Consider the following 22552-nt stretch of genomic DNA (forward strand, 5'->3'; position numbering starts at 1 on the left):
GGAAAAATCACAAAAAACATCACATTCTGATCATCATATACTATCTTTCCATTTGCAATATACAACAACATAATTGACGTTTGCTCCTTGTGCCAGGAAGAGCAGTCAGAGGGTTTCCCCATGACTGTATTCACTATGGCTAAAAGCTGCATATCCATTATATACAATTTTCTATCAAAGTTGAAAATCATGTTAGGCTGGACACATAAGCCCCATTTTATGCCCAGTACTAGGATTTCGCCTGATCATTGGGCTATATAAGGAGCTGCAAATATTCAGGACTTCTGATAACAACGCCTGTCATTTTAGGGTTATTTCAAGGATCCTTTTTTGACAGCTACGACTATGATGGTGACACACTGGTGTAGATATGGCCAACTTCCAATAAGTCTTACTAAACATAAACATTCTCATATCGCCAATAGCTTCCCATGTAGTTCTGCCGCCCTATGTCATCTGTCATGTTAGGCCTGGAAAGTTCCTCTAAATAAAACTAAATATAACTTTAAAAGCAAAAAAATAACTAACATGACATATTTAGGTTACTGCTCCTTTAAAAGAGTTGGATCCAGAGAGATTATACATACAAGTCATCATCTCTTACCCTTCTCATATATCCCAGGGACCCGAGCAGCCTTCTTTGTACTGTAAATCACCTGATAATCTCTGTCCTTGTCTCAAAGTCAGTTCAGACTGAATCGGAGATCTGCCCAAGTGCCTGTGCTCTGCCTCTTGTGCGGTTTCTAGTATAATTCAGGCGACTCTCTACTTACTGCGGCTCCTATGAAGCCTTCTCTTCCTCTCCTGTCCCTGCTGGCACTGAATGTTGATCCTCTCTCCTGAGCAGGTCACATGTAGCAAGCTTCTATAAATGGGATTTGAAACTCTGGTGAAGTGTGAGGAATCTGATCCTAGAGCTATATTACGGGCCTGCAGGACTCACACAGTACAGCTAAGGTTGGGGGGCAGGGACAGAACTGGCCCAAAGGTAAAGTCACTCCTAACATTAGGAAGAGGAAATGTAACAAGTAAGAAACAGATAATACAGGTGGGATAAAAAAGGTAACAAATGTTCCATCCTGTGTCTATGATATATACTAGCAGGGTGGTGCTGCAGTCCGTCTCCACTCAGGTACTTAGTGATCAGAGCGGATTAAGAAAGCGGGAGACCCATCAAAAGAAAACTGCTGCGATATTCAGTGTCTATGGTACTGAAGAAGACAGCCAAGCATTGTCACCTCAGAGTGGCAGAGGGTCAGAGAGAAGAGGCAGCCGATGCGAGACCACCGCTTTGTCCATGCAGGCTGCATTATTTTGATCTGTCAGGGATCCATTAGTGTGACCCCCAGCTATCAGACCCTCATCACCTTTACTACAGTGATGATAAATGACTGAGACAATCCCTTTAAGGGGAGTCAATCTCCAGAGCCTGGCATATCAACCTAACTCTGCAGATAGATAGGTTAGGAACACCAGAGCTCAGCATATCAACTCAACTCTGCAGATAGATAGATTAGGGTCACCAGAGCTCAGTATATCAATTCAAATCTGCAGATAGATAGGTTAGTGTCACCAGACTCAGCATATCAACCATGCTCTGAAGATAGATAGGTTAGTGTCACCAGACTCAGCATATCAACCCAGCTCTGCAGATTGATAGGTTAGAGTTATCAGAGCGCAGCATATCAACCCGACTCTGCAGATAGATAGGTTAGGGTCACCAGAGCTCAGTATATCGACCCAGCCTTGCAGATAGATAGATTAGGGTCATCAGAGCTCAGCATGTCAACCTAATTCTGCAGATTGATAGGTTACAGTTACCAGAGCTCAGTATATCAACCCAGCCTTGTAGATAGATAGGTTAGGGCCACCAGAGCTTAGCATATCAACCCTGCTCTGTAGATAGATAGATTAGGGTCACCAGAGCTCAGCATATCAACCCAAATCTGCAGATAGATAGGTTAGGGTCACCAGAGCTCAGTATATCGACCCAGCCTTGCAGATAGATAGATTAGGGTCACCAGAGCTCAGCATGTCAACCTAATTCTGCAGATTGATAGGTTACAGTTACCAGAGCTCAGTATATCAACCCAGCCTTGTAGATAGATAGGTTAGGGCCACCAGAGCTCAGAATATCAACCCTGCTCTGTAGATAGATAGGTTAGGGTCACCAGAGCTCAGCATATCAACCCAAATCTGCAGATAGATAGGTTAGGGTCACCAGAGCTCAGCATATCAACCCAAATCTGCAGATAGATAGGTTAGGGTCCCCAGAGCTCAGTATATCAACCCAGCTCTGCAGATACATAGGTTAGGGTCACCAATGCTCAGCATATCAACCCAACTCTGCAGATAGATAGGTTAGGGTCACCAAAGCTCAGTATATCAACCCTGCTCTGCAGATAGATAGGTTAGGGTCACCAGAGCTCAGCATATCAACCCAGATCTGCAGATAGATAGGTTAGTGTCACCAGAGCTCAGCATATCAACCCAACTCTGCAGATAGATAGGTTAGGGTCACCAAAGCTCAGTATATCAACCCTGCTCTGTAGATAGATAGGTTAGTGTCACCAGAGCTCAGCATATCAACCCAGCTCTGCAGATACATAGGTTAGGGTCACCAGAAATCAGTATATCAACCCAACTCTGCAGATAGATAGGTTAGTGTCACCAGAGCTCAGCAGATCAACCCTGCTCTGTAGATAGATAGGTTACTGTCACCAGAGCTCAGGATATCAACTCAGCTCTGCAGATAGAAGCCATATCGGCGAAACGAGCATCAGGATGTGTTCACATGTGGTAAGGTCTTATGATTGTTTTCATGGTGCTCTTATGAGGGTCTTGTTTTTTGATACTCAGTATTTGTCTGAGTTCTTCCTCATACCTTATTATTAGAATGTTTTCTCTGCATGTCACGGATACATTTTGTTACCTTTTTATAAAGATATCATACTTCTAAGAAGTTTGATTCTTACTTACTTATATGTATTTGTGCAGCTTCAGGCCGTCATATTAGCTCCATTACATTCTTTCTCAGCTTTGGACATGTGCTTTATATTTATGTAACAATGCTGTCTTTTAAATATTGAGACTTTGTCTCTTGATTAGTTTATAATTACAGCATTTTTTTGTTGTCAACATATTACTCATGCCCTCTCTCAGTATTACTTTCCATTGACCTTCCACATTGATTTTTCAGGTTGTTTTGGTTCCCCTTTCTTATATGTAACATGTGTTATATGCATTTATTTATTATTATTTCTGTCAAATTTTTCAATAAATATTATTTATTTGTGGATTTCTGTCTTGTCGACAATATTTTTTTGCCTCTCATTCTTGAAATTCATTATTAGTGCCTTTGTTTTCTTGCATTATATTTCCAGTATTAAAAAGGGGCAAATAGACCTTTTGTAACAAATCTGCATTTTTTGGGGCGGACCTTATTATACAGGGTATATATTATGTAGTTTACAGGGTCTGCAGATAGCCACTTTCTAAGTGGATTGGGTTTTCATTAGAAAGTGTCTCAGAAACCTGAACGTAGGTGTGAATATAGCGTTCAAGATGACCTTTCATATCCTGATGTGCGGTATTATACACCGCTAGAAAGCTGACGGTGCGCTAAATTCAGCAGGGTTGGCGTTCCTCACAGCCCAATGATGATGCTGAGATGTATAGCCGACCTTTCTCACAGTGGCGAGATAGCAAACCAACACTAACTGCAGCGATATCTCCATCACTAGGGCGCATACTAGTTAAGATGACTGTACACTGAATTTTTTAACAAAGTTTTAGATTTTTGTTAAAGGGATCCTATCACTCAGACGACATTTTTTCTAAGTACCACGTCGGAATAGTCTTAAGAAAGGCTATTCTTCTCCTACCTTTCGTTGTCTTCTTCGTGCCACCGTTCGCCTACAATCCTGGTTCTTGTTGGTATGTAAATTAGCTCTCTTGCAGCACTGGGGGCGTCCCCAATGCTGTGAGAGAACTCCCTCCAGCGCCGCCTCCTCTTCTTCAGCAGTGGCCTCTTCTTCCAGCTTTGGCTTGTAACTTCTAAGGCCTCCGGGCTTGGGCAGAGCAGACTGCGCATGTCCATAGGCCACAAGAAAATGGCTACTTGCATAGTATTGTAAGCGGCCACTTTCTTGGGGCTTGTGGGCATGTGCAGTCTGCTCTGCCCGAGGCCTAGAAGTAAGAAGACACCACTGGAAGAAGAGAATGAAGAAGCCGTTCCTGACGAAGATGGAGGCGGTGCTGGAGAGAGTTCTCTCGCAGCATTGGGGCCGCCCCCAGTGCTGCGAGACAGCTAATTTGCATACCAAGAGAAACCGGGATTGTAGGCGACAGGGGTGAACCTGGCCCTTTCGCCGCCAGAGGCGAACTACAGAAAGCCGCCTCGGAGGAGGGGGCATGGTGGAGCACGAAGGGGGTGGGGCGACAAAAAGAGGGCGAGGCTTGGTGGCGTTCGCAGGCAGGGAGAGGACCTGCTCTCTGCCTGAGAGGAGGCTGCTGGAGCAGTGCTGCTTCAGCAGCCTCCCTAATCCACCGCTCGGTGCTAAGCCAGTCCAGGACAGCTTGTCCTGGACTGGCTTAGGTAATCAAAAATGCCGCCCTCCCTGGGGCCCTGACATAGCGCCGCCTGAATCGGTCGCTTCAGGTCGCCTCATGGGAGGTGCGGCGCTGGTAGGCGAACGGCGGCATGGAGAAGATGCTGAAAGGTAGGAGAAGAATAGCCTTTCTTAAGGCTATTCCGAGGTGATACTTAGAAAAAATGTCGTCCGAATGATAGGATCCCTTTAAGGGGTTAATATGTAAATAAAACAATATAAATTTGGCATCCCCGGCCTTGGACTGAAACATAGTATACAGAGGACATTGAACCCAGTAACAAGGAAGCCTGTAACTTAGTCGCACAAACGCACCTTTTCTCCAGTTCTACCCCATAATAAATGGTCCCATCGTAAACAACAATTTGTCCCACAAACATTAAGCCCTCATAGGGCTCTGTGGAAAATAAATAAGTTCTGGGGTTTGGAACGTGGGGAGCCAAAAAAAATGGAAATAAGGGGTTAAAGTCATTGTCTGCCATGGGCAGAGGTAAGGCTATATTCATACTGAAGCTCTGAAAAACGTCCACATTTCACGGCCGTTTCCAGGAGTCGCCTATACATAGGAGTGTGGTGTGACTGTAGCCTAACCTGCCCTATAGCCGCCCTCCACACCCCACTCCGGGTCACCACAACCAGCAGCGCCCGTCTACTCCCTCACAGCTTCTTCCCGCCCGCCGTGTCCGCGCAGACGTAACCAGTCACATGACCTCTAGAGCGCACGTGACCTCTACGTCATCATTCCACCCGCGAACTCTGTATACGGGACCGGACCCGTCCTGGAAGTCGCCAGCTGCAGAGTCCGGGCAGTGACACACTACGAGATGTCTAGGAGGAGGTCCACTAACGACGAGGAGAATGACGAGCACGACATATCTGGGGAGATGGAGGCTGAGCAAGACGATGGAAACCGGCGACAGATCCGACATCAGTACCGGGAGCTGATGCAGAGCATGCAGCGTGAGTGTGCGGGGCCTGCTGGCAGCCTGCAGGGGGTGTGTAGAGGGGGGTGCAGAGATGGTCACGTGTAGCTTTTGTTGCCGGTAGCAACCGTTACATTTTGAAAGTGAAACTGAACAGTAATTTTGGGGGTTCAGATGTCTCTGATGTCTCTATGTGAAATCTTGTGATTGTGACCCAAATGTTTCCGAATATCCATCCCGGTGTCCGCACGAGTGGCCACTAGCGCTCACCTATCACCAATATAAGGCCTGGTTCACATCTGCGCACAGGTTTCTGTTAGGGGGGTCTGCTTGGTGACCCCTAACCCCCCCCCCCCCCCAATGGAAACCTAATCTGTATATAAAGTGGTTACCTTAAGAAACCCGTAGACCCCATAGACTATAATGGGGTCTTGTGGTTTCCGCCCAAAAGCACTGCAGCACTTCTATCTCTGTATTTTTCATGCAGCGAGGGGACTGGAATCCCCGTACAGAGCGGCAAGCGCAGATCTGAACCCAGCGTTAGCTCACACTCGCACTCAGTCTCCGCTCAGGTATTCTGTCCCCTATCATACACTCCAGTATACAGTCAGAACAACCTCAAAGAACTTGAAACAAGAAACACAAAATATAACCATCACCATACACATAAATGTACTGTACCGTAATAACAACAAAGACATACCGTACTCAGATGTCCTCAACTAGCTGACAGACCAGCAAATGTTGGTGTATTACGGTATGTTCACAGGGAGTTTTTCGCAGGCAGATTTTGACGTGGAATCCGCCTGCAAAAATGGCTCCCATTCACTTCAATGGGAGCCGCTCACTTTTTTTTTTTTTTTTCCACTAGCTACTAGCGGGAAAAAAAAGTGACATGACCTATCTTGACGCAGATTCTGTGGCGTCCGTGGCTCAAGTCACGCTCTTGATTCATTTGGGCCTAATCAGAAGCGGGATGCTGCGACGGAATGCTGATGCTGCATCGGCTAGCCGCGAGGAATGTTCACAAGGCGGAAAAGGTTTCCTCTAGAGATGAGCGAGTACTCTTTGGATCAGCCGATCCGAACAGCACGCTCGCATAGAAATGAATGGACGTAGCCGGCATGCGGGGGGTTAAGCGGCTGGCCGACGTCAAAGCGGAAGTACCAGGTGCATCCACTCATTTCTATGGAGCGTGCTGTTCGGATCGGCTGATCCGAACAGTACTCGCTCATCTCTAGTTTCCTCCACCTTTGTGAACATCCCCTTAGCTGACTGCATCTTTTACATAGACATCAAAATCCCTGTTTGCCGGCAGTATAGAGTGCAAACAAGGATGTGCTACTGACAATAATTAAATCGGAAGATCCGCTGCTTACATGGAGGGACAGCTAATGAAGTTTTCTCTATTGATAATATAACCGTTGGTTCCGTATTCTATCCAGGCTTATACCAAGACGTATGTTTAACCTTTGTGATGATTCTGTCCATGCAGAGAATAGAGAAGACATGCTGAGCTCCAGGAGTAACAAGCTGACAGATACTCTTCAGGCAGCCAATCAGCTCTTTGCGGAAGGTAAGTGACTACAAGCTGACCATGTTCACACGTTACGGATTCTGTCAGCTCCGTTAGATTATAGTGAAGCCAACCCATGTGTATTTGATTCTCTGCCCCAGATTCCTCAAAAATCCATGGCAGATTTAAAGTAGAACTGCTAGAAGGAGGTTTGGTTAATAAAGTATATTACAAAAATGTTCACCAAAAACCGGCACAAAAGCAAAAAAAAAAAAAATAACTAAAGGTTTTTGCACTTTAATGCAAGTCTCTGCTATATGAACAGAACCTGAGATTGCCCACTGTCATCAAGCAAAAGTTGTTGAGGCTGGGGCTACGACTCCTGTCATTCGACCATAGATCATTGGGTTGTCTTTACAGATGAGCGAACACTGTTCGGATCAGCCGATCCGAACAGCACGCACCCATAGAAATGAATGGAAGCACCTGTGACACTGGCCGGCCGCCGGCACAGTCAGCGTCACAGGTGCTTCCATTCATTTCTATGGGTGCGTGCTGTTTGGATCGGCTGATCCGAACAGTGTTCGCTCATCGCTAGTTGTCTTGTGACTCTTTTACTAATGTTAGTGATTGGAGTTGCCGTATGATTTCTAGGGGGCTACAGGCCTGATTTTACTTTGCTGCTTGCTATTGTTGCGTCTTGAAGTCCCACCACTCTTACGGTCGCATTGCAACTTTAAGGAAGATGTCACTTGGTGATCTGGCAATCTTTGGTTGTTCCACGGGAGTCGCAACCAAAATTGCCATGTAGCTTCCTAGCCCAAATTGGAAGTTATTGATCTTGCTGACTAGTGACTGGCTGTTATTTTATTGAAAATGTACGTTGAATGGGTTGATAACCCCTATTGTGGGTTTCATACTGATAATCTATCCAAAGGATAGCTTTCCCGGGTGCCAGAAATTGTGCAGTGGACATAGAGCGGAAGCAGCTCTGCCTCTATTCAAGTAATAGGTACAGTACCCTGGTGCTACCACTATAAAGACTATACTTGAAAATTTGCAAACTGTATCTGTTCCCCCATCCACAGCAAAAGCTTCTGGAGCCTGTCTGAACAGCGGATTGCTGCAGGGTCCGCCATATGGATCCAATGCTGATGACCCATCCTATAGATATATCATTATTATAAAACCTCCTTTAAGTGCTGCAAAAATCTCTTCAAAAATATAAAAGTTTTTTTTTTTCTTCATTCTATTCCCTAGTCTCCAAACCCAGAGAAGCCGCGCTTGATGCTCAGTTGCTCGTCTTGGCTACAAACCTTGGGAAGGAAAAGGCCAATCAACTCCAAGCAGACATGACGGTTTTTGATCCAACTTCATTTGCTGAGGACCTGGTATGTTTTTTGTAGTCACTTGATGTACAGTTTATGTCTATAGAGAAAATGATGGAAATGGCTTCTTAACCCATCCAGTGCCAATTAATCTTGGAGTCATGAAAAATCCCAGGAGCTATATGCGACTGGTGCCTACACACTATAATATTGGCAAAACCTATGAAAAACTGGATTATACAAATGAATTATATATTGACTCCATAGTATAATAATAGCAGTTTTGGTTAGGATTAGAGATGAGCAAACACTATTCGAAACAGCCGTTTCGAATAGCATGCTCCCATAGAAATGAATGGATATAGCCGGCACGCAGGGGGTTGAGCGGCCGGCTGCCGGCAATGTCTGCGTGCCGGCTATATCCATTCATTTCTATGGGAGCGTGCTATTCGAAACGGCTGTTCCGAATAGTGTTCGCTCATCTCTAGTTAGGATGTGTTCAGTCCAAACAAAACTGCAAGGCAAAGGCTCCCAAATGATGTAATAACCAAACCGAAATAACTGAGGTGCACAAGATCACACCAGTTACCCGGATTCTGTCTGTTTCGTGATATTTTTCGACACCAATATTATATACGGTATATATTCTTTTTTCCCGCAGCTGTCATTCATGGGCATAAATCGACTGGAAAATCCAGATAGCGACAGTGAAGATGAGGGTTGTGCCAAGGGGTATCTGGGCGCAGATGCCTGGAAAAAACTGGGAACTGAGGCAGAAAAATACTTCAAAAGAACCCCTACCTTTAGTTTCATGTGAGTTTTGGATTGCAGCACATTTTTAATAATACGTTACATTACCTAAAGGGTTAAACTGAAGCTTTTATGGTTATTTCCTAACAGGTTAGGCTCATTTAAGACAGAACCTCCAATTGTACGTCAAAAGACGGACCGTCAAAAGAGGACTAGTAAAGTGGCGGAGAAGGCGGTGATGCCAGCTCAGGTTTGTAGGATTTTAATTTTTTTTGCATATATGTTAAAAGGATACTTACTGAATTAGGATTTCAGTTTACATTACTGTGCACAAGTTCACACAGATCGCAACCCCTTGGATGACTAGCTAAAACATGAAAGAAGACTGCAAGATTTGTTAGTGTACATCAGGCCTCTAATCCACTCCTGGTTTTGGCTTTAGAAACAGCTTAAGCAAAATATGAATGTGTGTCCTTACCCTTAAAAGATGCACAGAAAAAAGTAAATATATCGCTGGACCAGGTGTCTGCATCTTGGGAATAGCATCCACATCCAAAGTGTTAAAGGGGTTGCCCAAGACTCAATATAGGCCTTCAGTCTTAGTGGGGTGTGACTCGTACCCCTCGCTGTTCAGCTGATTCGACTGTCAGAAGCAGCTCTGTTTCCATTAAAGTGAATGACAGCAGAATTGCAGTTTCTGGAGTATGGAGCTGGCATTTGTATATGGTGTAGGGAGCCTTACACTGTAGCAGTGACACCAGGGAACTTCTTCTCTGCTTCCATTTACATCAGACACCTCTTAAGCATACTATTGCTCCTGCCTCCCAAGCTGAGCCTCATCAACCACTAGGGAGCCTTAGAATATGAAAAGATTTGCTGTTGGCATGTACCCCAATTGCAGAGATATCGGTGCCACTAGTCTCGGCACCGATATCCCTGCACCGTCAGAACGGCTGGCCTTACATCTCTGTATCATCACTTGGTTCTGAGGAACGCCTCCCAGATATTACTCTTATAATAGATCTCACTCAGGGTAAGGGAAATCGGTCACTGATCATGTAAGGGATATATATATATATATATATATATATATATATATATATATATATATATATATATATATATATATTATTTATTATATATATATATATATATATATATATATATATATATATATATATTATTTATTATATATATATATATATATATATATATATATATTATTTATTATATATATATATATATATATATATATATATATATTATTTATTATATATATATATATATATATTATTTATTATATATATATATATATATATATATATTTATTTTATATATATATATATATATATATATATTTATTTTATTATATATATATCATTATTTTTTTACTTATTCATATATTTATTTTTCTTGTAGCTGAAAAAAATGGAAGAGTCTCACCAAGAAGCCACAGAGAAGGAAGTAGAGCGGATTTTAGGGTTCCTTCAAACTTATTTCAGAGAGGATCGTAAGTATTATTATTATTTCAGACTACCATTAATTCCTTAGTGCAGAAAGAAAGTAATACATAGTAATAAACAGTATTAATGTTGATGAAAATAAAGACACGGCCTTCTTCACACGCACGTCAAATACTGCCATGTGACGGGAGTTTTTGCAACAGCTGTCACATGACCGTTTTTAGAACACATTGATTTCAATGGGTCAGATTCATTAACCCATTAACTGCCGAAAATTGTTTTTCAATAATATGGGAACTGCACGGTGGAAATGACCTCGTGTGCACAAGGTAATGCATGCACATGATCAGTTTAGGTTTCCTATCACGGGCTGGAGCACGTGAATGTCCTGTTTCTATTCCTCAATGACAGATGGCACTTGCAGGCGGGTGCTCGATCCCCAATTGGGGAATATGGCAGGTAATGGGTTAAAATGGTCTAAATCTTTAACACTCTTAGTTGCCGATAGCATCCCATCGCAGCACCGCTTTTTATTTTGTATTCTGCTCCTGAAAAATGAAATCTGTGCTGTGATTGGTTGCTGTGGGCAACTAAGACCATTTTAGTTACTAGTACTGCAAAAAGCTACTGTGCAGCCCTGGCCTGAGCGACACAGTGATTTCTAGCAAGAGACTTAAAGATTTCGGTTTCGCTTTGTGGAGGATGTCAGCATGTGTAACCTCCATTTTGCATTTGAGACATGTGCTGAAGGCTGCCACTTTGTGAGACCATGCGATCACCATACCATGAGCTCACAGATTACATTTTAGATTTTGAGTCCATGTGGTCTTTTACAACTCACACCCCCCTCAGCCCTCAGGGAGGTGTGACCTCTCTCCAGTTTCTTATCCAATAGACATGCATCAGGACTATTGTTACAACTTCTCCACCAATCATGTTATGCCAATCCAACCTGTTTTGTCTATGCAATGTGTTATATACCACTTGTATTGTTACCATTAAGACAGAACCCACTTTACACACACAAGCTGTTTGTGGAGTGAGTCTCTCTGAGCCTGGCTTATAAAAAGGAAAAGACAACTTTATTAATTTGGACTTCAGTACGGTGATACTTAGAGCGGATTGCGCTCACAGCTTCTAATAATTGTTAGTTAATAGGGTCATGTTGTGACCTTGTATGGCTGTGACATGGCAGTTGTAGAAACTTCAAACCTAGATATTTGGTTGGCAGTCACCTGTCCGCCTGCGGCCTGTCCGCGGGGAAACCTGGCAGAATGGCCAACACTGAACAGGGGCGCAAGTGTGAATGAAGCATTACGAGAAAAAATGTCTGCGTACATATATAATAATTGCGCAAGAACAAACAATCCCTATGTCCAAAACAATAAAAACATTTGTTCCATAAGCAAACATTGCAGTTTTCAGGGTGGGTTTTATGGTACCATTATATAATATCCCGTCCTGTCATTCAGCACGTCCAGATCCTAAAAAAAAGGAAAACTTCTACAAAGGTTTAGACTTTTTGATTAATAACTTTCTCCTTTTGGATCCAATAGTTTAGCTATGAAAAACCACTGAAATTTACATTAAAGTTCTTAAAGTCCTTGTCTTAATCTGTACTTTTTTTTTTTTTTTTATAGCGGAAACTCCTATATCCTTTTTTGATTTTGTAGTTGATCCAAATTCTTTTGCCCGTACGGTTGAGAACATCTTTCACGTTTCCTTTATCATTCGGGTAAGTTTTTTGGGGGTTTTTTTGTAGCAGGGTGTAGCATTTACAGCTATTAATGTTAGAGATGAGCGAGTACTGTTCGGATCAGCCGATCCGAACAGCACGCTCCATAGAAATGAATGGATGCACCTGGTACTTCCGCTTTGACGCCGGCCGCTTAACCCCCCCGCGTGCCGGCTACGTCCATTCATTTCTATGCGAGCGTGCTGTTCGGATCGGCTGATCCCAACAGTACTCGCTCATCTCTAATTAATGTGCCTTTTCCAGTAGCTTCCTCCTCCCTTCCCCTTTCCATAGACCAGTATGTAAAAAGTAACAGCTTGATAAATGGAGAGGCAAGCAAATTTCTTAAGGTATATTACAGAGTTTAGTGTATTCACTTGTACTATTCATTTCTGAAACCGTGTCTTTTATAATGGGAACTACCCTTTAAGGAGAACCAGTCACCTTTAATATGCAGTCCTATCTGCAAGCAGTATATTTTAGGCCCCGTTCACATCTGCGTTCGGTATTCCATTCTGGGAGTCTGCTTGGGGAACCCCCTGAATGGAATACCAAATGCATTAAAAAGTGATTATCAAAGAAAGCACACGGATCCCATAGACTATAATAGGGTCCGTGTGTTTTCCGTGCGGTGTCTGCACGAATCATGCGGAGAGAAGGACCCCATAGACTATAATGGGGTCTGTGTGCTTTCTTTGCTAACCGCTTTTTAATGCATTTTGTTCAGGGATTCCCCAAGCGGAATGCCGAACTCAGATATGAACCAGGCCTTAGAGCAGTAGGGGCTGAGCAGATTGATATGTAATTATGTAAGAAAAAAATTCTGTATAATTTACATTAATTTAAGTATCTGCTCATTGTAGATTAGTAGACAGCCTTCCTTGTATTGCTGTGTGTATACAGAGATAGCTGTCAGGAACTGAATAAGGTCATCTAATGAACTTTGATTGGATTGCAGATTGAATGGCATTTTCAATTTGACCAGTTACCTTTAAAATGATGGGGTTTTTTATTGTAATTTTTTTTTTTTTTGTATTATCTGAATGTTGATTAAAATATTCCAAAGATTACAATAAATAGTGCTAAAATCTCTTCTTTTATTTTTTCTTTTAAGGATGGATTTGCAAGAATATACCTTGATCAAGATCGATTACCAGTAATAGGTAAGATAATAATGCACACAACTAAAACTAAGTATAGTACACTTTTTCTTCTTGATGTCCATGGAAGTTCTTAGCCTGGCCTTTTGACTTTTAAAGTGGTCAAATTTGCTTCAATGAAGGTGTCTGCCCCTGCAGCGTATGTCATTGGCGGTTTTATATACTACTAGAATTCTAACAGTGCGCTGAATTCAGCACACTGTAAGCTTTGCCGATATATTTTTTTTACCAATTTAATATTCTCTATTTTCTTTTACCAGAACCCGTAGATCAAGAGAGTGCGTCTCAAGTTGACAAAGACAACCAACCTAGATATCAAGGTGTCATAAGTCTAAGCCATCAGGACTGGAGGGTAGGACCATTATTTTTACCTGTACTGAAATGGTGTATGGGAGAATGGGGGGGGTCTCTAACTTTAATCTCAGAGAGAAATACTAGCCACCTAATCCTTTGCCTTGCTGTAACACTTTATATGTTATATCAAAGGAATATGGGTTATCTTTATCCTTTCTTTATGTCTTCTGTTGAACACACGTTATTTCTCAAGTGTCTCTTATAGAAAATACACTGAATCAGAATATTTTTATTTTAATTTGTTTCTAAATTGTGAAGGGGTATTTCATCAAAAAACTGAGTTGTTTAGGACAGGAGAGGCATCAGAATACAGTTCCCCTAATGATCCAGATCACTCGCTTTCTTTTTCCTCGTCCATCCTCTCTGTCCGTGTTTGGTGTTCCTGTGATGAAGATGTGACCTCCTCCCCCCCCCCCCCTCCCCCCTGTCCTCTATGATAGCGATTGCTCATGGGGGGGGGGGAAAGCATTATAAACCAAGTGAGCTTGACCTAAATGTATTGCTGGTTTAGTATACATCACCCTGGTGACAGGCCTTTAATGTTCTGATATTGTCGGTATTGTGTGGCTAACACAACCTTTATACCAGGTGGAATTCTATTGTGCATACTTTGCCTTGCTCAAACGTTTTTGCACACAAGATGATGTCTGTCTGACCCAATGACCTCCATTTTTTGTGTTATTAAATCTGTATTTCCTTTCCCAAGGATATTGTTGACACATTTGAAATTACACAACCTATGATTCCTCCGCCGTGAACAAGGCAAGTTCCCTTTATGGTAAGTACTTTTCTAGTGTGGTGTGCTAGTAATGCCCTGCAGATATAGGATGCCATTATTATTATTTTCTTAGTTTGCAAGTGTTTGTTACAAAGTAGTTACAATGCAGCAATTGGCTTTAGATATATAGAAGAAATTTGTGTGTGTGGGAAATGGATGCCTCAAATTTCACTGTTAAAAAAATTGACAAATTATGTCCCTCTTCAATGCCTGACATTGCTCTGTCTGTGCCGGACAGTGGGGGCACTCATTTTTGTCAAGGCCAATGGCACCTGATTCACCTGATGCATTTATACATTTCTGGGAGGAGTAGCAGAGGAACAACACAGATAAACTAAATCCCGGTAATGGGGTCCGTGTGCTTGCCGCCAGATCTCCACACAGAACATGCGGACAGGAAAGTAGTTCACAATCTACTTTCGTGTCCGCATGATTCATGTGGGCAGTGCGCAGCAAGCACACGAACCTCATTATAGTCTATGGGGTCCATGTGCTTTCACTGCACAGCGCTTGTAAATGTATTTGGTGTTCCGTTCGGGGGGTCCTTGTGCGGACTCCCCGAACAGATTACCAAACGCAGATGTGAACGAAGGGTCAGCCCGGAACCACCAGGTACAACATAAAAGAAAACTGTGGAAGAAAACCCCTTTAATCATTATAAAACTATATAATGTAAATAGTTTGTATTTCTGGGTTATCTGCTCCCTTCTGGTCCTCAGCTGTGTCACATGACTGATAACTCTGACTCTCTGCCTGACATGTTATGTGTAGACAGAAAGTTAGTTTCTCTATTCATTCCCATGAGCAGATGTAATATGTACATGGAGCATCATCTGTCCCTCTATAGCAGGGGTAGGGAACTTACGGCTCTCCAGCTGTTGCAAAAATACAACTCCCAGCATGCATACTGGCTCTGCTGTTCTGGGAACTCCCATGGAAGTGAATGGAGCATGCTGGGAGTTGTAGTTTCACAGCAGCTGGAGAGCCAAAGGTTCCCTACCCCTGCTCTATAGGATCTGCTTTACACAGAAATTTCCATTGTAGTCAGGAAGACCAGGGACCAGACTCTCCGCTAGATCCCCAGCCTAACGGACCGGTCAGTATATAGTATTTATTTATGTTTGGCCTCCCTATGGGTTAAAATAAAGAAGTGGAAAACCCTTTTAATTAGGCAGGTTGTGAAAAACAAATCCCAAAAAACAAGTTCATATCTACTGTATTTTATGATTTACAGTTCTGCATAGTAATTTGACCTAAATTGAATGTATTTTATTTCATTTTCAGGTATAGAAACGTCTGATATGCCGAAATATCATTGTCGTTTTTTTCAAGTCCCCTGTCAATATTTATGTATGTAATATACAGTTTTATTATGTATATAGTTTGTACATATATTTAAATATACTATACCATATATATTCTATAGTCTTTATAGGGTTAAGGGAATGGCTGCTATCTGAACACCATGGATGTTTCATGGTTTAGACTAATTTATTTATTTTGCATCCTCTGCAAAAAAAAAAAAAATTCATTTTAATATTTGTAAATTCTAGAAATTGTATGTGTTTTCTGATATTTTGGAATGTAAATAAATGTGTGTACTTTTGAGCTGCCCTATTGGTTTTGTCAATTTTTTCCTTATAGTGTACTTGTCAGTCGTTAGTTTTCCTGTATACTTACTGGACATCGTACCCGAGTTCAGCAGTAAGTTATGACCACTTCACTACTAGTCCTGGCTCTGATCAAATATCTTTCTGGGCTCAGTCCCTGTGCACATGACCGAGTACTTTATCGCAGAGGCCGCCTCAGATTCCGGACCAAAAAAAAACAGTAGCTGCGACTGGATGCCGGTGCATCCATGCAAACACGAGTAGAACATACAAACTCCTTGCAGATGTTTTTCCTGGCCGGATTCGAACCCAGGACTCCAGCATTGCAAGGCTGCATTGCTAACCACTGAGCCACTGTGTTGCCCCATTCTGTTTTCTTAAGGATATTCATATGTACATAGCATCAGTCAGCTTTTTAAGGGTGTGCATGTCAAGCATAAGCCAAGAGGTCACTGCAACGTCTGGCCGTGCAACCATAGGATTGCACAAATGCAAATTGAATATAAGAAACCTTCTGCCAATTCACCTTTAAGACTTTTTAAAGATGGCGTTGCACATCTTACATTGTTTAGATTGGTCATGATTATCTTGTGCCAATGTCAGCTGGCCGCCCTGGCGATTCTTCCATGAGATCCAGCTGCTTGGCCTGGCGTCTGTTCTTAGGAAATCTATAAACCGGCCACCCACAAGTGTGTAAAGAGTGTTGTAATGGTTGAGCAGAGTTACAGAAGTGTTTTAACCCTTTTATTTACTGCACTGCCTGATAGGGAATTAACCCTCTATTAACAGGAAAGAGTCAAATCGGGTGCACTGTGTAATGTTTCACATCCCTTGTATTTTGGTACCGCAATGAGCTGCCACCTAGTGGTCTTTAGATGTATTACGAAGGAATGGAAATGATTATTGTAAAGCATTGTTTCCCAAAGTTTGCTGTGGGCCTCGCTGGGTCGGACAGTGCTGCAGCTTCTGATGCAGTTCTCTGAGCCAGAAGTGAATGCAGCAGGGAGGAGAAATGTAAGTTCTTCCTCTATATTTATCATCCCTTTTAAATCATCTTCTGGCTTTGTGTCAAGAAACTGAATGGAAAACTTCCACAAAACCTGGCGTTTTTCCAAAAACAACCTTGTGTGAAACTACCCTCAAGGCTTTTTCATCTGGCCAATGATCTTGTAAACAGGGCCGCGATTCCCCTTCCCATCACCCAGCTGTTCAATATAATAAAAGTTACTTCCTGGTACTTGACTCCTGCTGGCAGACCTGAGTGACACCTCCCTTATTTGGTGAAGTTGCAGTCATTTCCTGTACAAGTGACATACAAGGTGTCTGAAGCATTTTGGGCTATTTCAGTGCATTCCTATGATTCTTGTATCTCTTTGCAAACAAGACGTACTCGTCTTAGCAGGAGGAAGACTGTTCTTTCTACAGAATAATTTGTACTGTAAGGTGTTAGACAAAGCAATGTGGACACAGCCTAAAGCACAATCTTTAGATGTCATATGGCTCTTCAGGACAGATGTGCCGTCATCTCCTCTGTATTGCATATTGGGGATTGTGGCCATGATGATGTGTTGGTGTTAGGTTAAAGGCTTTATCCATGATTTATGAGTAAACTAAGGGGCGGCTGAAGTGGTTGTAAAACAAAGACGACCTATTAGTCCCTGGCGATCTGTCCTGGTCCCTTTTTTCTCCCTTGCCAGAAGTCGCTGCTGCAGAAGTGCTTTGACTCACATGACTGCTGAGACCTATCTGAGGTCATTTGGTCTTAGCGGAAATGTGAGCCTCCTCTCTACCAGTATGGGGACAGGTAAAGCACAACAGAGCACTGGGAATAGGTAACTGTAACTTTTTTTTTTCTTTTTTTAACACCAACTGTGGCCCCTCCCTGAGTTTGCCCTAAATCATGGACAACCCCTTTAAGGTTAGGATTCTACACAGTTCCGAAGGCGAATGATTGTTGATGCACGTCTGTTACAGATATCTGACCAAGGTTCATGGGTGTTTTGTGATCACATCACATTATGCAAAGACCATCAAAGGCTGCTATGGTCGAAAGTCAAAGCTTGACTTTGGTTTGGCTACTGCAGCACAGCCATGGATGTCATCTTAGTGCAGTTCATGTCTGACCATTTTATCTGCAGATGTTTTGATGGTCCTTTCATACTGAGATGTGATCACAGAAGCAGTAGATCTTAACACACATTCCTCTTGCCCCCTCCGCCTCCTCTCCATTGGAATTTACCTGCATCATGGGGCTGACTTTAATATTCTACCATACTATAGGTTGAGACCAGCCTGGGTGCATTGCATGCAAAACCTATAGGAAGTAGGTGATGATAGACTCCCTGGAGAACCCCTCTAAGGAGCAGTATTTTCCTTGATGCAATGGTAGATCATTATCTTATGTATAGGGGACTGCCAGTGACCACTATAGGGGATATGAGGCTAAGTTGTCACACACGTGCAGAGACTGAATGGTAATTTTTAGTTGTAATATAATATAACACAGTCTATATCTATAAATATGGAATAAAATAAGCAGTGCAGGGATAGAAGGGCGGAGCTAGCCGGGACAGCCAATAGCATGCTTGTATTTCTTCCTGGAGGAGTAACAGGTAGAGTGTGATTGGTGGCAGTGGTCGCTGTCTCCTGTACACCCCTCCAGGGACAGTGGTACAGCCCGGTTCCCCCCGACTTGTGGATTGTCCGCCACAGGTGCAGTAATGTACTCCATACTAGAGTACAGGGGGCTACGGGCGGACAGTGCGTGCGGGTATTGCCGGTCACGAGGAGGCAAAGCATCTCACGGTAAGTCCCGTCAGCTCACACATAACGTTACGGTCCAATTCGCACAGGTTGGATCATTTTTGTCTTCAAGTTTAAAACGTACGTCAACAAGGCTCCTTGCCCTTATCCAACATGGCGTTCTGAATTATAGTCGTAGTGATGACGTAATGTTATGGTGGAAGGGGAAATACCCTTTTGCCAGTAGTAAATATGGCTTCTTTCACTCGTATGGTGAGGGCAGCGCGCATGCGTACTGTCGGCTGTGTTTGGGCTCTGGAAAAGGGAGGAAGATGGCGTCTGCCGGCGGAGGAGCGCTGAGTATTCTGGAGTACTTCGGCGGCGAAGATGGAAACCGCTGTGGTTATTGTAAGAGTGAGGCCGGGAACGTGTCCCATGGTGAGGAGCTGAGTGTCACGTCTGGTTATGTGTGTGGACATGATAGATAGGTGTGTCCTGTCAGAAGTCCCTGAGCTCCCATAGGATGTCAGCTGCTGGGCATCTTCATGGGATCCGGGCTCCTTGGGCTGTATGAGGCCTAGTATAAGTGGGTCACCTCATACAGCCTTTGTGACATTCAAAATATGCAACTTTATTTGTATACCTGCTGTTTTCATTGACTTTAATGGAGTGTTATCACCTCTGATCCTGTCAGCGACTAGGGCTGGCGTTATACAGACACGGGGTGATGACCGCCCTCCATGAACGCATTTCTCAGTGGCGTTATGTATCCTATAAACCGGGGCGAAAGTTCTTCGTACCCCATTTTTCTTGACTGCATCTTTCTTGACCTGTCGCAACCTTTAGTTTAATGTATCCATATCCTAGGTCATTGATGGATACAGAAATGGCACCCTAGTCAATGCTGTGTGAGGGCGTCACGGTCACTTCGGCTACGGTGCCTGTCTCGTGATGACAGAACGTCGCCAGGTCACTCTAATATTCGTGAATGGAGTCGTTGTAACCCCTTGTGTGCCACTGAGGCCTCTAGTCATAAACTCATTGCAACTAGAAGTTGTAGTCGCTGCACATAAGCGGTAGTAATGTGACTCCATTCACTAACTTTAGTGACGGAATCGCAGGGTAACCTGGCAGTATTTGGTTGCGGCCAAAGTCACCGTGTAGCCCTAGCCTTAGTGGGGGCGCTGCTCCTTCTAAGCCAGGGGTAGCTAGGGCATTAAAGGGGTTATCTAACTGTCCATTGAAGGGTACATAAACAAGCTGGGAAGCTGTATAAGCCCTTTAAGGACAGAGGTGCACCAAGACAGTGCCAGGTAACTTACTGTAATTGGACTGGGCGATTATTGGGCTTATCGTAGTATCACAGGGGTGAAGGATAGAAAATGAATCATTATATACAACCCTTGTAGTGTAAGGCAGTGAAAGGGTTATTATCTGTACCTGGTAGGCTAGGACAGAGATGAGGATAATCTACATCCATGGTGGTCCAGGGCAGAGGAAGGGTTAATGTTGCATACCTGGTGTACAATGGTTACTCAATGACCCAGGCACCAATATTGTCCCAGTAGTAGGAAGGCTCAGACTTCAATGGACAGATTTTCTCTTCTCACGCAGGTTGCATCCTATCCCTCCCCTCCTGTTACTACTACCACTCTCCCCACCCCATGCAGCCCTACTTATATTAATAATAATACGTTTTATTTATATAGCGCCAACATATTCCGCAGCGCTGTACAATTTGTAGGGTTCAAGTACAGACAAAAAGATACATTACAAAGAAATAGTCACTTCACACAATGGGACTGAGGGCCCTGCTCGCAAGAGCTTACAATCTATGAGGTAGTAGGGGCGGCATTGCTTATACAAGGGTCAGACAATTTTGTAATAGAGGTGACTGTCATTACACTGTATGAGCCGTCACCAGTCGTGTCCTTTAATGTGCAGATGGTGCCTGGACATATAAATTTAGCCTGAAACGGCATCATATCATGTGGGGTAATGTAGGAGCGGGAACAGAGGAGGGTTTGTTTTGGGGATTCTCATTACGGTATGGAAGGGTTTACATTAGGAATAGTGTCTGTGTCTTTAGTTTGCGCTTGAAGCTGTAGAAATTGAGAGTTAATGTGATTGTCCGGGGTAGAGCATTCTACACTCACCGGCCACTTTATTAGGTACACCATGCTAGTAACGGGTTGGACCCCCTTTTGCCTTCAGAACTGCCTCAATTCTTCGTGGCATAGATTCAACAAGGTGCTGGAAGCATTCCTCAGAGATTTTGCTCCATATTGACATGATGGCATCACACAGTTGCCGCAGATTTGTCGGCTGCACATCCATGATGCGAATCTCCCGTTCCACCACAGCCCAAAGATGCTCTATTGGATTGAGATCTGGTGACTGTGGAGGCCATTGGAGTACAGTGAACTCATTGTCATGTTCAAGAAACCAGTCTGAGATGATTCCAGCTTTATGACATGGCGCATTATCCTGCTGAAAGTAGCCATCAGATGTTGGGTACATTGTGGTCATAAAGGGATGGACATGGTCAGCAACAATACTCAGGTAGGCTTTGGCGTTGCAACGATGCTCAATTGGTACCAAGGGGCCCAAAGAGTGCCAAGAAAATATTCCCCACACCATGACACCACCACCACCAGCCTGAACCGTTGATACAAGGCAGGATGGATCCATGCTTTCATGTTGTTGACGCCAAATTCTGACCCTACCATCCGAATGTCGCAGCAGAAATCGAGACTCATCAGACCAGGCAACGTTTTTCCAATCTTCAATTGTCCAATTTCGATGAGCTTGTGCAAATTGTAGCCTCAGTTTCCTGTTCTTAGCTGAAAGGAGTGGTACCCGGTGTGGTCTTCTGCTGCTGTAGCCCATCTGCCTCAAAGTTCGACGTACTGTGCGTTCAGAGATGCTCTTCTGGCTACCTTGGTTGTAACGGGTGGCTATTTGAGTCACTGTTGCCTTTCTATCAGCTCGAACCAGTCTGGCCATTCTCCTCTGACCTCTGGCATCAACAACGCATTTCCGCCCACAGAACTGCCGCTCACTGGATGTTTTTTATTTTTTCGGACCATTCTCTGTAAACCCTAGAGATGGTTGTGCGTGAAAATCCCAGTAGATCAGCAGTTTCTGAAATACTCAGACCAGCCCTTCTGGCACCAACAACCATGCCACGTTCAAAGGCACTCAAATCACCTTTCTTCCCCATACTGATGCTCGGTTTGAACTGCAGGAGATTGTCTTGACCATGTCTACATGCCTAAATGCACTGAGTTGCCGCCATGTGATTGGCTGATTAGAAATTAAGTGTTAACGAGCAGTTGGACAGGTGTACCTAATAAAGTGGCCGGTGAGTGTATTTCTTACATAGACCACTCCTCATATCTCTGAAAACCCCTTCACACAGATATTCCCATGGCCCTCTATGTCACATAGACTGCTCTCTTTGCCTCCCTCTCTTGAGCCATTATAATCTATGGCAAAATCCTCATCAATCTCAGGCCATCTCCACAGCTAGATATATAGTAAGTGGATTATATCTTCAGAAGGTGGCGGGCTATTTATATCC

At 43.4% G+C, this 22552-nt stretch overlaps 3 protein-coding genes across 10 annotated transcripts in view; 2 read left to right on the forward strand and 1 right to left on the reverse strand.

Annotated features, from left to right (window-relative positions):
• Positions 1 to 855, reverse strand: part of TACC2 (transforming acidic coiled-coil containing protein 2) — a 101513-nt gene extending 100658 nt beyond the window's left edge. For 3 of the 4 annotated variants that reach the window (XM_075257471.1, XM_075257470.1, XM_075257468.1), the window contains exon 1: positions 774 to 855. The gene's annotated coding sequence lies outside the window, so the exon portion shown is untranslated. Of the gene's footprint in view, positions 1 to 604 lie in introns of all 4 variants that reach the window. The other variant, XM_075257469.1, reaches the window with a different exon arrangement.
• Positions 856 to 5369: 4514 nt separating this feature from the next.
• Positions 5370 to 16219, forward strand: NSMCE4A (NSE4A component of SMC5/6 complex). The gene is made up of 11 exons (XM_075258687.1): positions 5370 to 5570; positions 7029 to 7109; positions 8310 to 8440; positions 9039 to 9190; positions 9278 to 9377; positions 10547 to 10637; positions 12231 to 12325; positions 13440 to 13488; positions 13746 to 13837; positions 14546 to 14617; positions 15902 to 16219. Exons 1-10 carry the CDS (start codon positions 5435 to 5437, stop codon positions 14594 to 14596), a joined length of 978 nt encoding a protein of 325 aa, XP_075114788.1. The 5' UTR covers positions 5370 to 5434; the 3' UTR covers positions 14597 to 14617; positions 15902 to 16219.
• A 2615-nt stretch (positions 16220 to 18834) lies between these two features.
• The window catches only part of ATE1 (arginyltransferase 1), a 51792-nt gene continuing 48074 nt past the window's right edge, over positions 18835 to 22552 (forward strand). For 3 of the 5 annotated variants that reach the window (XM_075257534.1, XM_075257531.1, XM_075257530.1), the window contains exon 1: positions 19282 to 19407. In XM_075257534.1, the coding sequence (XP_075113635.1) occupies positions 19302 to 19407 (106 nt within the window). In that variant the 5' untranslated portion in view covers positions 19282 to 19301. Of the gene's footprint in view, positions 19033 to 19281; positions 19408 to 22552 lie in introns of those variants that run through there. The other 2 variants (XM_075257533.1, XM_075257532.1) reach the window with 1 other exon arrangement.

Source organism: Leptodactylus fuscus, chromosome 10, assembly GCF_031893055.1.
Source record: "Leptodactylus fuscus isolate aLepFus1 chromosome 10, aLepFus1.hap2, whole genome shotgun sequence".
NCBI classification, from domain to species: domain Eukaryota; kingdom Metazoa; phylum Chordata; class Amphibia; order Anura; family Leptodactylidae; genus Leptodactylus; species Leptodactylus fuscus.

Coding starts and splice junctions, on each gene's coding strand:
- NSMCE4A (XM_075258687.1), top strand. CDS start 5,435: ATGTCTAGGAGGAGGTCCACTAACGACGAGGAGAATGACGAGCACGAC. Junction 7,110..8,309: donor CAATCAGCTCTTTGCGGAAG/GTAAGTGACTAC, acceptor TCTATTCCCTAG/TCTCCAAACCCAGAGAAGCC. Junction 10,638..12,230: donor AACTTATTTCAGAGAGGATC/GTAAGTATTATT, acceptor TTTTTTTTATAG/CGGAAACTCCTATATCCTTT.